Source organism: Gadus morhua, chromosome 21 (assembly GCF_902167405.1).
Source record: "Gadus morhua chromosome 21, gadMor3.0, whole genome shotgun sequence".
In the NCBI taxonomy this organism is placed as follows: Eukaryota; Metazoa; Chordata; class Actinopteri; order Gadiformes; family Gadidae; genus Gadus; species Gadus morhua.
The window spans coordinates 1449770-1468817 of record NC_044068.1 but is presented as its reverse complement, the minus strand read 5'-3'; the positions used below and the strand labels follow the sequence as shown (position 1 = coordinate 1468817).

The 19048-nt window shown below is 50.2% G+C and overlaps 3 protein-coding genes across 4 annotated transcripts; 2 read left to right on the top strand and 1 right to left on the bottom strand.

Moving 5' to 3' along the window:
- Nucleotides 1-351: 351 nt before the first annotated feature.
- ints9 (integrator complex subunit 9) lies at nt 352-13111 on the top strand. 2 transcript variants are annotated; one of them, XM_030345138.1, is made up of 17 exons: nt 358-566; nt 977-1104; nt 1234-1294; nt 1634-1696; nt 2708-2847; nt 3138-3224; nt 4058-4178; nt 4323-4457; nt 4762-4873; nt 5180-5360; nt 5638-5698; nt 6008-6179; nt 7831-7955; nt 8914-9081; nt 11434-11532; nt 11777-11914; nt 12054-13111. In XM_030345138.1, exons 1-17 carry the CDS (start codon nt 558-560, stop codon nt 12228-12230), a joined length of 1977 nt encoding a protein of 658 aa, XP_030200998.1. In that variant the 5' UTR covers nt 358-557; the 3' UTR covers nt 12231-13111. The 2 variants fall into 2 exon arrangements, with proteins under 2 accessions (XP_030200999.1, XP_030200998.1); XM_030345139.1 differs by lacking the exon at nt 8914-9081 and having other exon boundaries at nt 352-566.
- A 1631-nt stretch (nt 13112-14742) lies between these two features.
- glrx5 (glutaredoxin 5 homolog (S. cerevisiae)) lies at nt 14743-17562 on the bottom strand. Its single transcript, XM_030345246.1, has 2 exons — nt 17117-17562; nt 14743-16351 (listed from the first exon to the last, which is right to left on the bottom strand). Exons 1-2 carry the CDS (start codon nt 17418-17420, stop codon nt 16179-16181), a joined length of 477 nt encoding a protein of 158 aa, XP_030201106.1. The 5' UTR covers nt 17421-17562; the 3' UTR covers nt 14743-16178.
- A 110-nt stretch (nt 17563-17672) lies between these two features.
- prkrip1 (PRKR interacting protein 1) lies at nt 17673-19037 on the top strand. Its single transcript, XM_030345243.1, has one exon. It carries the CDS (start codon nt 17879-17881, stop codon nt 18440-18442), a length of 564 nt encoding a protein of 187 aa, XP_030201103.1. The 5' UTR covers nt 17673-17878; the 3' UTR covers nt 18443-19037.
- The last annotated feature ends 11 nt before the right edge of the window (nt 19038-19048 follow it).

Sequence of the window (19048 nt, the reverse complement as noted above, 5' to 3'; positions counted from 1 at the left end):
ATAGCGTGTAAACGTTTGTTTGTACCAATAATAAAGAATTATATCAACACAATTTTTTTTGGAGTGATGGACCTTTCGATATTAGATCTCCAGCCCATAACTTCACTATCTGTCATCCTGTCATAAATCATCATCTTGAATTAAATCACCAACATCATCTCATAAATTGTCACTTTATTATCCACGGAGGAGGACTCGTGTATCAGTAGACTACCCTGACTAAATTATATTTTGTAATAACTTGAGAATGGTAGTACCATGGGTAGTACTGGGTCAGTTGGACTGGGGGGCAGTGTGTGTGTCCTCTGGTGCTGCAGGGGGCGCTGTGAGGGAGCATCAGAGACCAGTAGAGTAGAGCGAGTGGAGATCAGTGTTGCCAGATCTAGTAAGATTTCCAGCGCAGATTTCCCTAATGCAACCAGTGTTGCCAGATTGGGCGGGAAATCGGACCCAATCTGGCAACACTTGTGGAGAACAACACTGCATGCATTGCCAGAGCTAGTGCTAGCACAGCCAGCTAGTCAATTCAACTGAATTCTTAACTTCTGGGTGTCAAAATGAAACTGGTGAGTAACACGTCCTCACCCCGGTGATTGTAAACTTGTATTTGACCATGAGATCCGGTGAGCGGCTCAAGTTGGGCTGAACAAGCCTTTGTTTTCCACCATAGCTAACCCATCTAGTATCATTCATTCATGAGTCTGATCATAATAAACTCTACTACAACTAACTTAACACGTAGGTGTGTGTGTGTGTGTGTGTGTGTGTGTGTGTGTGTGTGTGTGTGTGTGTGTGTGTGTGTGTGTGTGTGTGTGTGTGTGTGTGTGTGCGCGCGTACACAACGGTGCACAAACGTGTACACGTCCCCCGCACACCCAGTCTAAACCAAGCCAAACGTCCCTATGAGCAGTAACGTTAGTTGTGTCCATTTTCGTGCGAAATTAACAATGTCTGTATCCCATCTACTGTACCCCAGTACTGTTTATCAGGACACCCGACGCTGCCCTGCAATGTGCTCAAGTTTAAATCCACCACCATCATGCTGGACTGTGGCCTGGACACCACGTCCGTCCTGAACTTCTTACCATTGCCTCTGGTGCACAGGTGAGTCCGTTGGCCTGGTGCGAGCGGCGTCAGGTGCACACTTTGGGAACGGTTTTACTGTCTTGTGTAAAGTTGTGTTGTATCTCATGGTGTCGTATCGTTGTCTCTCTCTTTCGTTTGGTTCGTTAGTCCCAGACTCTCCAAGCTGCCTGGCTGGGTGTCCAAGGACGGATCGATCAACTTGGAAAAGGTAAGAGGGTCAATTTGTGTCTGATTGGTTTTCTGGGGTCACTGTATTCACGAAGTCGTGTGTCAGAATCAGACGAATTGGATAAGCATGCTTCACACAGAATGACACTCACAATGTACAGACATGCATTATATACAGACATGAATGAGTTAAAATGCGTTATCATGTATATTGGTTTTAATCATGATCAATGAATGTGGACGAATTGTATTTACAAATGGTGGCTTGTCTGGCCAGGATGAAATAGTAGATTTGATATAGTAATAGATGTACCAAATACATTATATCATATACACTAGTGTGCAATATTAAACTTGTGTTGTGTTGTTGTGCGTCCAGGAGCTGAAGGAGTGTGGTGGCAGAGTGTTTGTGGACTCACAGCCAGAGCTCTGTCTTCCAGAGGTAAAACAAACCTCATGCATTTAACTGTACTGTATCACAACATCACAAGGCCATACGTACTCTTCAGTTGCGTTGCTGTTATCGTGGTTAATATTACTAAGTATATGACCTGAACCAAAATATATGCATTTTAAAAAGAGAACTGGAGGTTATCGTATAAAAGGCTATACCAACTTACTCTTTGTCAATACATTTTACTACTACTTCTATGACGGCTATTACAACTATTACTACTACTGCTGCTACAACTACTACTACTTTTAATCCACTATTACTAATACTCATACTTCTACTATTAATATCACAATTCACTATCACTAGTGAATACTATCACTGATACTTTTATTAATACTACTACTACTATAACTAAAATTACGATTAGACTACTACTTAAGTACTATTAATACGACTATTGCTACAACCACTACTACTACTACTACTACTTCTACTACGTATCATAATCCTAGTGTTGATAATCAAGTCTGATGTTATTCTATGTTATTTTATGTTGTTATTTGCTGTCCTATGTTGTCCTATGTTATTCTGTGTTCTATGTTGTTCTGTGTTGTTCTATGTTATTCTTTGTTGCCCTATGTTATTCTTTGTTGCCCTATGTTGTTCTGTGTTGTTCTATGTTGTCCTATGTTGTCCTATGTTGTCCTATGTTGTCCTATGTTGTCCTATGTTGTTCTATGTTGTTCTGTGTTGTCCTATGTTGTCCTATGTTGTTCTATGTTGTTCTATGTTGTCCTATGTTATTCTGTGTTGTTCTGTGTTGTCCTATGTTGTCCTATGTTGTTCTATGTTGTCCTATGTTGTCCTGTGTTATTCTATGTTGTCCTATGTTGTTCTGTGTTGTCCTATGTTGTCCTATGTTATTCTATGTTATCCTATGTTGTTCTGTGTTGTCCTATGTTGTCCTGTGTTGTCCTATGTTGTCCTATGTTGTTCTGTGTTGTCCTATGTTGTCCTATGTTATTCCCTGTTCTGACGTTAACACCCCCCCCCCAGAGGGAGCTGATGGACCTGTCCACCATCGACGTCATCCTGATCTCCAACTACCACTGCATGATGGCGCTGCCCTACATCACCGAGCACAGCGGCTTCACCGGCGCCGTGTACGCCACCGAGCCCACGCTGCAGATCGGCCGGTAGGGCGCCGTTGGCACGGCGACGGGGAACACCGACTCACATGGTTCACAGTGCACGGGGGGGGGGAAGGTTCGGAAGGTTCTGCGCAGAACGGGAATCTTCTAGTTGGTGAAAAAAACTAAAAACATATATATTTAAAGCTCACATTTTTATATATATATAAACTATTTTTCTTTTTCCTTAAGATGATGATTGAGGGTGATGCATTTCTCTTTAGAAACACTTTTATTGGACGCGTGTCTATTCTGTCTGATTTCAGTCTAACCCCTCCCACTGTCTCCTCCTCCAGGCTGCTGATGGAGGAGCTGGTCAACCACATGGAGAGAGTGCCCAAAGCCCAGACCGCCACCTGCTGGAAGAACAAGGAAATACAGAGGTTCACTTGTTTGCATGCCTCTCAAAACACATTAGCTGTGTTCGAAACCATTCTCTATCATGGATGTAGTGCACTAAATAGGGTGCACGCCATTTTGTAGGGTGTTCGAATTCTCAGTGGTCCACTATATAGGGCACTATATAGTGGACTTAAAATAGGGTACATACGATGTACCCTACATGTTACTCCCGTATACCACAATGCAATGCGGTCGTGTTTTCCCCGGAGGAGAAGAAGAAGCTGAATAACCGCGAAAACGAATACATTTAATGATGGAGTCTCCGGCTTTCGTTTAGAAATGTCAACAATTTATTTGGGATTTAACATAGAATATTTAACATTCAAAATTAATTAAACAAGGAAATGTAACATTCAACATCAATACAACCTCCAGCTTTCGTCGTGAGTGCCCGTTTTGTTTACATGATGTTGGCGCATCTGTCTGCGTCACACAAATACCCGTCGCATTTACTGACGCAAATGACGTTTAGAAATCTTAAGCATAGTGTCCGAATTCTCGTTTGTTCGTTCCCTAAATAGTGCACTATATCATGAACACTATATAGGGAATAGTGAGTACTATATAGGGAATAGTGAGTGGCTAGGGAACGATTTCGAACACAGCTACTGTGTTCCTTTTTAATATGCAACAATGTAGGCAGGAAAGTGGAGCCGAAAGGGTCTCGATTCGATTCCCCCTTGCCCGCGTTCCCCTTGTGTCCACATGCATCCAAATTCAGTTGTTGCTTTCGTTAAAGCTGACAATAGATCTAGATGATGTGTATAGTAGGATGTGATGTGTTGAACGGCGGCTGATTGGGCGTTGGTTCCAGGCTGTTGCCAGGGCCGCTGAAGGACGTGGCGGAGGTGTGGGCGTGGAAGAGGTGCTACACCATCCAGGAGGTCAACTCGGCCCTCAGCAAGGTGCAGCTGGTGGGGTACTCCCAGAAAGTGGTACGTGTCCTCCATCAGGCCTCACTCCTCTCCCTAAACGTACCCGAGGACTCGTCTGTCGTCTCCTTCTGCTCCTGCTGGAACGCGAGTTCAGATGTAAACACCCGCCGTCTGGTTTGTGTTGTTGTTGTTGTTGTTCTCCAGGAGTTGTTTGGCGCTGTGCAGGTGTCCCCTCTAAGCTCCGGCTACTCATTGGGCAGCTCCAACTGGATCATCCAATCACATTACGAGAAGGTCTCCTATATGTCCGGCTCCTCCCTCCTCACCACACATCCACAGGTGAGACCCACCTGGGATCCACTGAGAGGGTCTTAGGTTTTACCAGCAGGGGCGATGTGGATTAGTCTATCCACGCATGGGAGTGTTCGCACATCGACTCTGGCTGGATCAACCTCCCAGTTGGTACAGTCCACTGGTCAGGCTGGTACGTGGATGTACCTATCATACCTGGTTGGTAAAATAGGGTTCCTTCAATAATACTGGAGAGGACTTTGGCAGCCAAGGAGTTAAAGTCTGCTTTGATGGTTCTTTGAAAGCGGTCCAAAGTCCACCCTGACCTCCTCTTCCTCCTCTGTCTCTCCAGCCGATGGACCAGAGCTCGCTGAAGAACAGCGACATCCTGATCCTGACGGGCCTTACGCAGATGCCCACTGCCAACCCGGACGGCATGCTGGGAGAGTTCTGCAGCAACCTGGGTAGGCTGTTCTGATGAGAGCCCGCTGGGCGTCGGCCTACAGGATGGGTTCAGTCAAACCAAACGATGACATCATGATACACAAACCATGAGTCACTCACTCACCTTTTGTGTATTAAAAAAACATTTTAATCCTTAATTGTTCTCCTTGGCCACTCAAAAGCCTGTTGTGCTTCATTCATTCATTCAGCATTCATTCATTAATTCACTGCAGTCATGAGTATAGTGTGGCTGTGGTGTTGGACTCCCAGCTGGGAGGTTCTGAGTGTTCACGGTGGTGCTGATGTTGTTGCCATGCCGCCCGTAGCCATGACGATCCGCGCGGGGGGCAACGTGCTGGTGCCCTGCTACTCGTCGGGGGTGATCTACGACCTGCTGGAGTGCCTGTACCAGTTCATCGACAGCGCCAACCTGGGCAGCACGCCCTTCTACTTCATCTCCCCCATCGCCAACAGCTCCCTGGAGTTCTCCCAGATCTTCGCCGAGTGGTGGGGGGGCTTTTAATTTGAACATTTTCCCTATCCATTTTTTTAATAATATTGTTTACAACCAGGATAACCATATCCTGAGGCCGCACGAGGATATGGTTCATAAGCTACAGTAATTATTCAAGACCGTCCAGTTGTTTTGATTCAAAGCTGTGTTTAAGCTGTGATCCGTTACGTTTTGATCAGTGTTTGACTACTCGGGCCTGGCACCTTGCTGATTGCGTGTGTTGTGTGTTGTGTTGTGTGTTGTGTTGTGTGTTAATGTGGCCCATTGCAGGCTCTGCCACAACAAACAGTCCAAGGTCTACCTCCCTGAGCCGCCCTTCCCCCACGCAGAGGTGGGTGCTGTATCGGGGATTCATTCAGGAATGGTTCCACATGTGCAGTAGGACTAGCCTCCGTCTGGTGTCACACCTGGTTCATCATGGCAGCAGTAGGACTAGTCTCCGTCTGGTGTCACACCTGGTTCACCTACAGGGGAACCAGGTTTTTCTTATATAAGCATAAGGCATGAATTGTATCTGGTCTCGCACCTGGTTTTGATAACTGTTTGAACAGCCGGACTAGTATCGGGTCTCACACCCGGTTTACTCCACACGTAAACAGCCATTCTAGCGTGTAGCCTCACCGCGGCGTCTCTCCTGCAGCTGATCCAGACCAACAAGCTGAAGCACTACCCCAGCATCCACGGGGACTTCAGCAGCGAGTTCCGGCAGCCCTGCGTGGTCTTCACGGGCCACCCCTCGCTGCGCTTCGGGGACGTGGTGCACTTCATGGAGCTGTGGGGCCGATCCAGCCTCAACACCATCATCTTCACCGGTACAGCCCCCGCTGTGAGCCACTGCTAGGCTAGGCTAGGCTAAGCTATGCCAGGCTATGCTATGCTAGGCTATATTAGGTTAAGCTATGCAATCTATGCTATGCTATGCTATGCTATGTAGTTACGTAAGTCGGGTGTAGCGGAAGGGACAAATGGCCACAAGAACCATAACTGACCCACCCACTTATTCAGTGGACCAGTCTCAGGGCCAGTCTGTCTCAGGGCCAGTCTGTCTCAGGGCCAGTCTGTCTCAGGGCCAGTCTGTCTCAGGGCCAGTCTGTCTCAGGGCCAGTCTCAGGGCCAGTCTGTCTCAGGGCCAGTCTCAGGGCCAGTCTGTCTCAGGGCCAGTCTCAGGGCCAGTCTGTCTCAGGGCCAGTCTCAGTCCCAGTCTGTCTCAGGGCCAGTCTGTCTCAGGGCCAGTCTGTCTCAGTCCCAGTCTGTCTCAGGGCCAGTCTCAGTCCCAGTCTGTCTCAGGGCCAGTCTGTCTCAGGGCCAGTCTGTCTCAGGGCCAGTCTGTCTCAGGGCCAGTCTGTCTCAGGGCCAGTCTCAGGGCCAGTCTCAGGGCCAGTCTGTCTCAGGGCCAGTCTCAGGGCCAGTCTGTCTCAGGGCCAGTCTCAGGGCCAGTCTCAGGGCCAGTCTGTCTCAGGGCCAGTCTCAGGGCCAGTCTGTCTCAGGGCCAGTCTCAGTCCCAGTCTGTCTCAGGGCCAGTCTGTCTCAGTCCCAGTCTGTCTCAGGGCCAGTCTCAGTCCCAGTCTGTCTCAGGGCCAGTCTGTCTCAGGGCCAGTCTGTCTCAGGGCCAGTCTCAGGGCCAGTCTCAGGGCCAGTCTGTCTCAGGGCCAGTCTGTCTCAGTCCCAGTCTGTCTCAGGGCCAGTCTGTCTCAGTCCCAGTCTGTCTCAGGGCCAGTCTGTCTCAGGGCCAGTCTGTCTCAGGGCCAGTCTCAGTCCCAGTCTGTCTCAGTCCCAGTCTGTCTCAGGGCCAGTCTGTCTCAGGGCCAGTCTGTCTCAGGGCCAGTCTGTCTCAGGGCCAGTCTCAGGGCCAGTCTGTCTCAGGGCCAGTCTCAGGGCCAGTCTGTCTCAGGGCCAGTCTGTCTCAGGGCCAGTCTGCCTCAGGGCCAGTCTCAGGGCCAGTCTCAGGGCCAGTCTGTCTCAGGGCCAGTCTCAGGGCCAGTCTGTCTCAGGGCCAGTCCGTCTCAGGGCCAGTCCGTCTCAGGGCCAGTCCGTCTCAGGGCCAGTCTGTCTCAGGGCCAGTCTCAGTCCCAGTCTGTCTCAGTCCCAGTCTGTCTCAGTCCCATTCTGTCTCAGGGCCAGTCTGTCTCAGGGCCAGTCTGTCTCAGGGCCAGTCTGTCTCAGGGCCAGTCTCAGTCCCAGTCTGTCTCAGTCCCAGTCTGTCTCAGTCCCAGTCTGTCTCAGGGCCAGTCTGTCTCAGGGCCAGTCTCAGGGCCAGTCTGTCTCAGGGCCAGTCTGTCTCAGGGCCAGTCTGTCTCAGGGCCAGTCTGTCTCAGGGCCAGTCTCAGGGCCAGTCTGTCTCAGGGCCAGTCTGTCTCAGGGCCAGTCTCAGGGCCAGTCTCAGGGCCAGTCTGTCTCAGGGTGGGTCCTCAGGGTTTGTCTCAGGGTGGGTCCTCAGGGTTTGTCTCCCGTCTGTCCCCCCAGAGCCAGACTTCTCCTACCTGGACGCGCTGGCCCCCTACCAGCCCCTGGCCATGAAGTGTGTGTACTGCCCCATCGACACGCGCCTCAACTTCCACCAGGTGTCCAAGCTGCTCAAGGAGATCCAGGTGAGCCCGCCCTCCGGTTCGAACCAGCCAATGAGGAGACGCTACTGGACATAAACAGTAGAACTGGCCCCGGGCCCGCACCAATACGATCAGGACTCTTATTGTATCAAAGTCTACACTGAGGTAGACGCGTTCTATCTATGGATATGATGGGTTGATACTAGTTGGAGCCAAGGCCTCAGAAAAACACTCAAACATCTGTTGCAGGTTTTTTTAAACGGCCGGCATGATTAAGCTCCTCCACTCTAAACTAAATTCCAAAGCGATGTTCAATGATCTTTTATCCTCACTATATACTGTTTTGGCTAAACAAAGAGAAACCTTTCTGGCCAGATGGCAGCGCATACTGTTTACTACAGAGTCAGTCATCTTCATCCAGAAGGACTTTGGCAGGAAACTTTAGATCCACGTCCTTAAAGGGGAAGTAGGGGTCAGGGCATCTGGCTCAGTGATGGCCCTCAGACATCTGGGCTTCATTATACATTCATCCAAAACGACTTACAATGAGTCCATTAGTCAGAAGAAAGAGAAACAACAGTATATGGCTGTCGATACAGTGAGGATGTTCATAGAACCAAGTGCCAAGCACTGACAATCACTAGGATAACCCCGTATACAGCAGACAGGATGAGATGCTCCACAATGCTAGGTCCTATAGCCGCTGCCAGGCCGGTCCACCTCCAACAGGTGCGTAGGAGGGAGGGAGGGGGGGGGCTCTGCAGTCGAGTTGAACAAGTGAACCTTGACCCCCCGCCGTCCCCTCACCCTAAATGCTGATTATGGTCCCACGTTCACGCACCGCAAGGCGGTCGCGGACCGCCTACGTCCTCGCTCCCCGACATCGTTACCTTCAGTCGAGGCGAGGCGGCAGTGAGGCCTGTGATTGGTCCAGGCCTGTGATTGGTCCAGGCCTGTGATTGGTCCAGGCCTGTGATAACCCCCCCCCCCCCCCCCCCAGCCGCTCCACGTGGTGTGTCCGGAGCAGTACACCCAGCCCCCGCCCGCCCAGTCCCACCGCTCAGACCTGATGCTGGAGCTGCCGGCCCCGCCCCTCCCGTACCGCCGCTGCTCCGTGCTCAGCCTGCCCTTCAGACGGCGCTACGAGCGCATCCACCTGCTGCCCGAGGTCAGAGCCGCACCACACCACCCGCAGGATAGCACCACCCGCACCGACACCACCCGCACTGTTACACCACCCACACCGACCCCACCCGCACAGTAACACCACCCGCACTGTTACACCACCCACACCGACCCCACCCGCACTGTTACACCACCCACACCGACACCACCCGCACTGTTACACCACCCACACCGACACCACCCGCACTGTAACACCACCCGCACTGTTACACCACCCACACCGACCCCACCCGCACAGTAACACCACCCGCACTGTTACACCACCCACACCGACCCCACCCGCACAGTAACACCACCCGCACTGTTACACCACCCACACCGACACCACCCGCACAGTAACACCACCCGCACTGTTACACCACCCACACCGACCCCACCCGCACTGTAACACCACCCGCACTGTAACACCACCCGCACTGTTACACCACCCGCACTGTTACACCACCCGCACTGTTACACCACCCGCACTGTAACACCACCCACACTGTTACACCACCCGCACTGTTACACCACCCGCACTGTTACACCACCCGCACTGTAACACCACCCGCACCGACACCACCCGCACTGTTACACCACCCACACCGACCCCACCCGCACAGTAACACCACCCGCACTGTTACACCACCCACACCGACCCCACCCGCACAGTAACACCACCCGCACTGTTACACCACCCACACCGACACCACCCGCACAGTAACACCACCCGCACTGTAACACCACCCACACCGACCCCACCCGCACTGTAACACCACCCGCACTGTAACACCACCCGCACTGTTACACCACCCGCACTGTTACACCACCCGCACTGTAACACCACCCGCACCGACACCACCCGCACTGTTACACCACCCACACCGACCCCACCCGCACAGTAACACCACCCGCACTGTTACACCACCCACACCGACACCACCCGCACTGTTACACCACCCACACCGACACCACCCGCACTGTAACACCACCCGCACTGTAACACCACCCGCACTGTTACACCACCCGCACAGTAACACCACCCGCACTGTTACACCACCCGCACTGTAACACCACCCGCACCGACACCACCCGCACTGTTACACCACCCACACCGACACCACCCGCACAGTAACACCACCCGCACCGACACCACCCGCACTGTAACACCACCCACACCGACACCACCCGCACAGTAACACCACCCGCACCGACACCACCCGCACTGTAACACCACCCGCACTGTAGCACCAGAGGGCGACTAAAGTTAACAGATTAGATGTGAATTCTCCCGGTTACCATAGTAACACAGTGTTGTTATGTAGCTATGTGTTTATAGTGAGAGGGTGGTGTTGGTGGATGTAGTGAACCCCCTTTCAGTGGGCCTTAGAAGGTGGTGTTGGTGGATGTAGTGAACCCCCTTTCAGTGGGCCTTAGAGGGTGGTGTTGGTGGATGTAGTGAACCCCCTTTCAGTGGGCCTTAGAGGGTGGTGCTGGTGGATGTAGTGAACCCCCTTTCAGTGGGCCTTAGAGGATGTCCTTAAGGAGGGGGTAGGGCATAGTTCTCCCTGCCCCCTGATCCATCCCAGTACCTTCAGCAGTCGATCAATAAGGCTGTCCTGTTGATCAGTCGATCAATAAGGCTGTCCTGTTGATCAGTCGATCAATAAGGCTGTCCTGTTGATCAGTCGATCAATAAGGCTGTCCTGTTGATCAGTCGATCAATAAGGCTGTCCTGTTGATCAGTCGATCAATAAGGCTGTCCTGTTGATCAGTCGATCAATAAGGCTGTCCTGTTGATCAGTCGATCAATAAGGCTGTCCTGTTGATCAGTCGATCAATAAGGCTGTCCTGTTGATCAGTCGATCAATAAGGCTGTCCTGTTGATCAGTCGATCAATAAGGCTGTCCTGTTGATCAGTCGATCAATAAGGCTGTCCTGTTGATCAGTCGATCAATAAGGCTGTCCTGTTGATCAGTCGATCAATAAGGCTGTCCTGTTGATCAGTCGATCCATAAGGCTGTCCTGTTGATCAGTCGATCAATAAGGCTGTCCTGTTGATCAGTCGATCCATAAGGCTGTCCTGTTGATCAGTCGATCCATAAGGCTGTCCTGTTGATCAGTCGATCCATAAGGCTGTCCTGTTGATCAGTCGATCAATAAGGCTGTCCCGTTGATCAGTCGATCAATAAGGCTGTCCCGTTGATCAGTCGATCAATAAGGCTGTCCTGTTGATCAGTCGATCCATAGATAGGGCCGACACTATTCAGTAGGAGGTAATATTAATAAAGTGAACAGTCTCAGTAACATTGATGATGACCGTGATCCACCCTAACGAGAGCTCTGTGGTCGGCAGCTGGCCAAGTCCCTGGTGCCCTCGGAGGTCAAACCGGGCGTCTCCGTGGCAACCGTCTCCGGGATGCTGCAGTCCAAGGACAACAAGCACACGCTGATGGTGAGGTGTTTGTATGATTGTATACATGACATACCTATACTAGCGACGTGGCAGTGATCTCACAGTGGGCTATCAGGCACTCGCAACCAATCAGAGCTTCCAGTTAATTAGGCAGACCTGCTTAAAGCCAATCAAACGCCCCTGTCGTATCCATGGGACTTGTTATCCAACGGATGGTGAGCTAGCTAACCCGCCCACGCGCGGTCTACGTCCGGCTGAAGCCTGTCCCCCTGTGCGTTGCCAGTCGGTGCCCCGCCCCCCCCCGGCCGCCCCCACCAAGAAGAGGAAGCGGGTGGCGGAGGAGCCCCCCGAGCTGCTGGCCCCCAAGCCCCTGCTGAGCGGCGCGGTGCCCCTGGACGGCTTCCTGGCCACCCTGCACAAGGTACCGCCCCAGAGCCGGCGCTGGTGAGGGGGTCAACAGGGGCCCGGGTTATGAGGGCCCCTGTTGACAGGCCTTCATCATTCACCTCCTCTACACGCTCTGTATTGATCCCTGACCTCTGACCCCTGCCCCCCCGCAGCACGGCGTCAGCGAGGTGAAGGTGGAGGAGACGGCCGACGGCCACATCCTCCACCTGCAGGCGGAGGACGCACTCATCCAGATGGAGGCGCACGCCACGCACATCGTGTGCGACAACAACGAGCCCATGCGCACCACGCTGCGCGACCTGGTGCTGCGCTTCCTGCAGAAGCTCTGACCCCTGACACGCTCCCGGAAACACCACCCCCTCTGACGTCCTTGTTAAAGGGCCCCTGTTCTGATACGCCAGAGACGTCCTTCACCCTGGCGACCATTTTGTTATTTGGGTGGGAAACCTTCTGGAATATTTGGGGAAAACATGACGATTAAATGGGAATGCCTTCCTGATGCTTCCCGATGCTTCCCGGGTGTGGAAACGGAAGGCAGGCCTAGAGGGTCATGGTTCCTCCAGAGTTCATAGAAGGTTTCCCCAGCCAGCTAACCAACATGGCCGCTCGGTGAAGAAGGTCTAGCGGAGCCGCCTCAGCTCCAAACCGCTTCCCATAGTGACATCACAAGTGGGACTGTCATACCAGACGCTTGACGGACAGGTCGATCAGCGTACCAGTGGCACTCCCACCTATGATGTCATGACAGGGTTTCTTAATGGCCTCTGACGGCGAATCAACAGCACTGGTGACTGGGGAGGAAACAAGGGCCCTTTTTAATGAATAATAAAAGACTAAAGCACAGAAACACTAACCCGTGGGAACAGCACCCCCCTCTGGTGGAACAGGTGCTACTGCAGTTGCTCTCTGCCCCCTGATTGGCTGGTGGCAGGTGACGTCCCTCGGAACATTGGAGCGGTGGCAGCGGTCGGTCCGGAGGAGGGGGAGCATGGAGGGTTCGTCTGCAGCCTTGGACTGATTGGTTGAGGGTGAGGAGGGTGAACTGAGTGCTGAGGCGAAAGGCGATTGGCTCTTCTGTGTGCCAGCTCACTGCCAATAGCCTGGCTGGCCGATGTCAGTATTTACAGTGTTGTGCTACTGTCAATCCTACTTAAGTTTTATTTTATAAATTAATATTTTGTATTAAATAATTTCAGGTTTAAGAAAGAAATTTAGCATCCAATTCATTTATTACAGTTCCTGGTTTTCGGTTCTTCCCATTCTTATAAGTTTAGCTGGTGTAAGAATTATTTTATACTCTTTTCAGAGTTATGGCCCGGTACAGATAAATGTATTTTAATCTTTGTATACCAAAATAAGAAGAATTAATACAGATTTTCACAAGGTAATAATCATTTACTCATTTGACTAGGCAAGGCAAGGCAACTTTATTTATATAGCACTTTTCAAACACAAGGCAGACTCAAAGTGCTTCACATATAAACATTGTCATACAATAAAATAAAATAATAGATAAGTAAAAGAAAACATTTGCAAAGAAATGGGTAAAATGGAAAGTTAAAAAGGCATTTTAGTATTAAAATAGAAAATAAAGGCAAAGTTAAAAAAGCTTTTTTAGAAAGTGCAATGTATTTAAGATTTTGCAGAAAGCTAAAGCAAACATAAAAGTCTTCAGTCTTGTCTTAAAGGTGCTCAGAGTTGGGGCACGTCTTAAATCCTCAGGGAGTTTATTCCAGCTATTTGTTGCATAGTAACTAAATCATGCTTTCCCATGTTTCGTGTTTACTCTGTGGATAATTAACAGATTGGTCTCATAGGATCTAAATGGTTTAGAAGGCTGATGTAGTGGAAGCATATCAGTTAAATATTTTGGGCCTAAACCATGTACGGATTTATAGGTTAGCAACATGATTTTAAAATCCATTCTCTGACTTACAGGAAGCCAATGTAACGATTTCAGAATTGGTGTAATATGTTCAAATTTTTTGGTCTTTGTTAGAACTCTAGCAGCAGCATTCTGAACAAGCTGAAGCTTCCTCAGGTGTTTGGGGAGACCTGTGAGGAGACCGTTGCAGTAATCAAGCTTACTAGTGATAAAGGCATGTACAAGTTTCTGTAAGTCTTCAGTGGACATGAGCCCTCTAAGTCTTGCTACATTTTTTAAGGTGATAATATGCAGATTTTGTAACTGATTTGATGTGACTGTCGAAATGTAAATCTGAATCCATGATAACCCCTGGATTTCTGGCTTTGATTGAGGTTTTCAGGGACAGAGAGTGAAGGTAGGAACTAGTAGAAACACCAAACATTTGAACCACAGAATGTTTATCCCATTTAAACTTCAATGGCTGTTTAATAGTCACTTCCAAATTTAGAATATATGTACCAGTTTGAATATGGTTCAAGTAAGTATTTTGTGTTTTCCAGTATCGGCAAATATAAAGACACAAATACTGAGGTAAATATTTACCAGTCTCAAATGTAGTATAACTATTCTTGACACTTGTTATGCTTGTCAGTTATGACCAGTGAGTCAATGTATCCGGTAGTTTCCAGAGTTTAGTATCACAGCTAGGGGCTCTGGACAAGATAAGGATGTAATGTTGAGTTTAGTCCTGTAGCCTTTAGCCAGCACCTTTGTCAGACTCTGAATTGTTCTGACGCTACATGTGATGAGCGAGCAGGCAGGGTTGGGCATTGCAGACATTAAGGTTTGAACCTACAACCATCAGGCTGACCGCACCCTGCCATTCCTGCCTCCATTTGGTAAACATGTCCTCGTCGAGAAAGGACATTTATATCCGCTCATTTTTGACTTGAAGACAAAATCCCAATCCAAAGTCATGGCAAAATATTTTTTTTATTGATAAACAGTTCAATGTGCCACTGAAATACACGTAATATCTCAATATAAATTATCTTACAGTGCACACCACAAGCGTCACTTAAATACCAACAGTGTGAAGCAGCGCGCTGAGCTTCAGCGCTCACACAGAAAGAACTGACCACAGACCAGGACAGACAGATAGACCACCAAGGTGTTGTCTTGTCCATTTCCGAGACCGCCATTTTGAACTAGGAGAAACAAAACGGTGGAGGTGGAAGACTGTTAAGTTTCGGAGAGTGTACACATGATGAGGGTGCGTTTGGACCATTTCATTAGACAGTTGACCAACTGACTGCGGTTGGTGAGAGGAAAGGGTTAATAGGATACAAACAAACATGGCTTGCATACACAGTGTAATCATTGCTGCACCCTGCTGTCAATCAAGTGGTTTATATGAACTTGTTATGCATGAATAGTAAAGCCCGCCTTTAACTACGTCAGATGTAACCATTGGCAAACTTTACTGTGTCGCTATTGGCTATTATGTACTAATCTGCTTCTTCAAAGATACTATTGCTTGTAAAAGCAAACTATCATGGAAATATCCGAGCTGATCTAGAAAAATAATCCTTTTGTCTGGGATTAAAAAAAACGAAGAAATGAACCCGATATATAAGAATAAGACCCTGTTTAAACAGAACAGTATCGTTCCCCGTTGGTTTAGTGTAGTAGAAATAAGACGGGGACGGTGACATCACTTCCTGGCTGCCGTCACACTGGGTTTGAACCCTAACAGGAAGTGGTGCTATAAACAGCAGGATCAAGAGCCTTCTAGGGAAGGGGGGAGATGGGGTGAGGGCCAAGGGGGGAGGAGGGGTGAGGGCCAAGGGGGGAGATGGGGTGAGGGCCAAGGGGGGAGGAGGGGTTAGGGACGAGGGGGGAGGAGGGGTTAGGGACGAGGGGGGAGAAGGGCCCTGACAGGAATAGTATTCAAATGCTCCGTCATTCAGACTTGTAGGTCGTTTCTCCAAAAGGTTCCACCGGGCTTGTTGTTAAGTTTCCAACGCACACACACCAGGTGTAAAACCCCCACCAACCCCCACCTGGTGTAAACATATCCTTACTAAAGGGGGCTGGGGTCGGTGGCAGTTGGCATTCGCGTTGGATTTGACACTGCCGCTTATTACCTTTGGATGTTACCAACGGCAGCGTTCGGGCACCCCGACCCCTGGTTGGATGCCCCCCTCCCCCTCGTCATCAAGATAAGTGGTGGAACCTGCTAACCAATCAGTGTACCTTCCTCCCCACGTCAGGAAATAACTAAATTAAGATAAAGATGGGTGCTGATTGGCTCTGGTCGGCGGCCGGTCGGGCGGTCAGGTGGTGGCCGTGGTTCGTCTGGGAGTCGGTTCCTCTGAGTGTCCGGGTGGGTCGGCGGCGGGGGGCGGGGCTACTTGGACTCCTTCTCGGCCTCCACCAGCGCCGAGCGGATGCCCATCTTGTTGAGCTCCTCCACCAGGTCTCCGCTCTGGTGCATCTGCAGCAGGATGTCGCAGCCGCCCACAAACTCGCTGTTGAGGTACACCTGGGGGATGGTGGGCCAGTTGGAGAACTCCTTGATGCCTGGTGGTGGGGAGAGAGCGAGTGAGTTTCTAATCGTGAGGTCGCTGGGTCGAGTGACTCTGTGACCAATGTTCTCCAAATGTTTAATTCTGTGATTTCTAGTGTTAAGGTAAGATAATTCCACTCTGTAAAGAGTTAGATCTTATCTAAAATTTGGTTCATTAGTTATCGGTCAGGAAGATGGTGGATGATGGTAGTTTTCCCTGTTCCCCGTGTTCAGGCCCAATAGGAGATTGGTTATTTTACGGCCTGAACCAGCTTACCCACTTTAGAGAGATTGCCAGGTCTCCCAAGCTTGAAAACAAGCCCTACTGAATAGAGTGACGTCGTCGGTTTCTTAACTTCCTTGTCCCCTGTCTGAAGTGAGGGCCTGAACACACAATAGACTGTCCACTTCTCTGTAACGAGCAGTGACGTTGCCAAAAACTGCACTTTCCTCAACAGATTTTAACATTTGACATAAAGGCCACCCCACCCCTCTGGCGGAGCTGGTGAGGACTGATAAAAGTCCCCCCCCCCCCCCCCCAGTGTGTGGCAGACTCCTTCAGACAAGAAACCCCCATAAGCACTGTGTTGAAATGACGCAATGAGACAATACGGCCAGTCACCATTAGCATCTAGATTAAATGTCACCAAATAGGATTTTAACCGTAACTTATTCATTAAGTTGAAAACCACAACAACTCTAGCCGAACCCCTACAGTTAATCAGGACAGTCCCCGGACCACTGGCCCGGTCCATCAGGACAGTCCCCGGACCACTGACCTTGTCGGAGGTCCTGGTCGTCAAGCACGTTGTACGCTGCGTAGTCGTCCACCCCATGCATCCGGAGGATCTGCACCACCGCATTACTGAAACCGCACATGGGCTGGGCGGGGGTCCCCTTGATGAACACCACCACCTTGTCCTTCTTCACCATCTCCCCCAGGGTCTGCTGCATGTCCGTGGCGGCGCACAGGAGCCGGGCAGCGGTGAACGACACCGGACCAGCGGGGAGCCGCATCGACGGGTACCCCGCAGTGCTGCCCGCCCGCAGACAGCGGACGCTCGCTCGGATCAGGTTGTTCATGTTGTCCGCTTGACGATACGTTGGTGTAACGATACAGGTGGTGTTTGTTTTGATTAGTTGCCGAACACACACGGCAGGAGACGAGGGTTAAGTAAAGTCAATGTCCTCCTGCTTACGAACGTAGGCAAGCGTCACCCGTCACGATGGCCGGAGCCGAGACTGATTGGGCGACAGCTCTCTGTGGTGGATGCTCATTGGTGGAGAATCGTGTCCGTTAAAACTTACGCAATGCACTGTAATTCGGATTAAAATCTATTCATTTATTTTTTGTTATTACATATGTTCTTTTTTGTTTTAAAACTAAAAATTACCATGATTTCACGCAAAATTAAAGGATGCTATTACTGCGCAAACAAAAAATATATAAAAGTCATGACCCTTCCGGGTCGTAACCGGATTTAATCCGTTTCCGGGTCGACCTGTGGGAGTCGGAAGTGGACGATTGTTGATTTTGAAGCATGGCGGCGAAAACCGATACAAAAAACACAACAGGGAAACCCTCCAAACATGGCGGCAAAGAATCCAAAAAGCTCATCATCGCCAAGACCCCGGCGGAGGAGCAGCGGCTCAAGCTGGAGCGGCTGATGCGGAACCCGGACAAACCCGCGCCCATCCCTGAGCGGCCGCGGGACTGGAACCCGCGGGCCCCGCCGGAGTTCGTCCGGGACGTGATGGGCTCCAGCGCCGGGGCCGGCAGCGGAGAGTTCCACGTCTACCGCCACCTCCGCCGCAGGGAGTACCAACGGCAGGACTTCCTGGACAAGATGTCGGACAAGGTGAAGCAGGACATAGACTACCTGGACAAGGTAGAGGAGAACAAGAAGGCTGCAGACGACCGCACCGCCAAGCGCCGCAAGAAGAGGGACAAGCTGAAGATGAAGAAGATGAGCGCCAAGAAGGCGAAGGAGGACTCCACCAAGGAGGGCGACGAGAAGAGCTCCAGCAGCAGCAGTGATGATGATGATGACAAGGAGGCGGAGGACGATGCGGAGGCTCCCAGTTTCGTAATGGGCAGGAAATAACCAGTAACACTCTATATAACTGTAGGCCCAGTTCCACTCTATATGACTGCAGGCCCACTGACGCTGGAGGAGATGGAGGTCTGCGTTTAGATGTGGAGGAGATCCGACCCAGGATTCATTGTTGTGCTGGTGAATTGGACTTGAGAAGCAGAAGCACACATAATTGGAATCATCAGGTCGTCTAACCCGGATTGCTGTACAATGGAAAGGTGCAGCTAGTCTTTGATTGGCTGGAACCTAAATGGACGTCTTCTAATATCCCATGGACATGATTAATCTAATTGTAATAATTCTGATATACTTTTTTCTGTATTACTTGAGTTGTCATGACCCTGTAAGATATTAGTTTTTTGTTGCTCTTGTTTCTCTTCACCAGAACAGCATTTTCTCTTGTAGTAATTGTCAGGACAATAATGGACCATCTTTCAGACTGTACTTGCCTTTCATCACCGGGTCGCCCCTGGCGATCAGCTTCGGAAGGTGTTTCCTACTTGTGTGTTAGAATTGAAGGTAATGTCTGCCGCCCTAGTATACCTGTTGTACATTTTTATTATGATTATGAAGTGTTTTAATAAAAAAAAAACGTGCTAACGTTTCCTGCCATTT

What these genes read in the sequence shown, in the direction of transcription:
- ints9 (XM_030345138.1), top strand. An exon ending in TGGGGTACTCCCAGAAAGTG is followed by an intron (nt 4,179 to 4,322) that starts GTACGTGTCCTC and finishes GTTGTTCTCCAG; the next exon opens with GAGTTGTTTGGCGCTGTGCA. An exon ending in AGAGTTCTGCAGCAACCTGG is followed by an intron (nt 4,874 to 5,179) that starts GTAGGCTGTTCT and finishes TGCCGCCCGTAG; the next exon opens with CCATGACGATCCGCGCGGGG.
- glrx5 (XM_030345246.1), bottom strand. Translation starts at nt 17,420, where the DNA reads ATGAACAACCTGATCCGAGCGAGCGTCCGCTGTCTGCGGGCGGGCAGC. An exon ending in CGACCAGGACCTCCGACAAG is followed by an intron (nt 16,352 to 17,116) that starts GTCAGTGGTCCG and finishes CCCCACCACCAG; the next exon opens with GCATCAAGGAGTTCTCCAAC.
- prkrip1 (XM_030345243.1), top strand. Translation starts at nt 17,879, where the DNA reads ATGGCGGCGAAAACCGATACAAAAAACACAACAGGGAAACCCTCCAAA.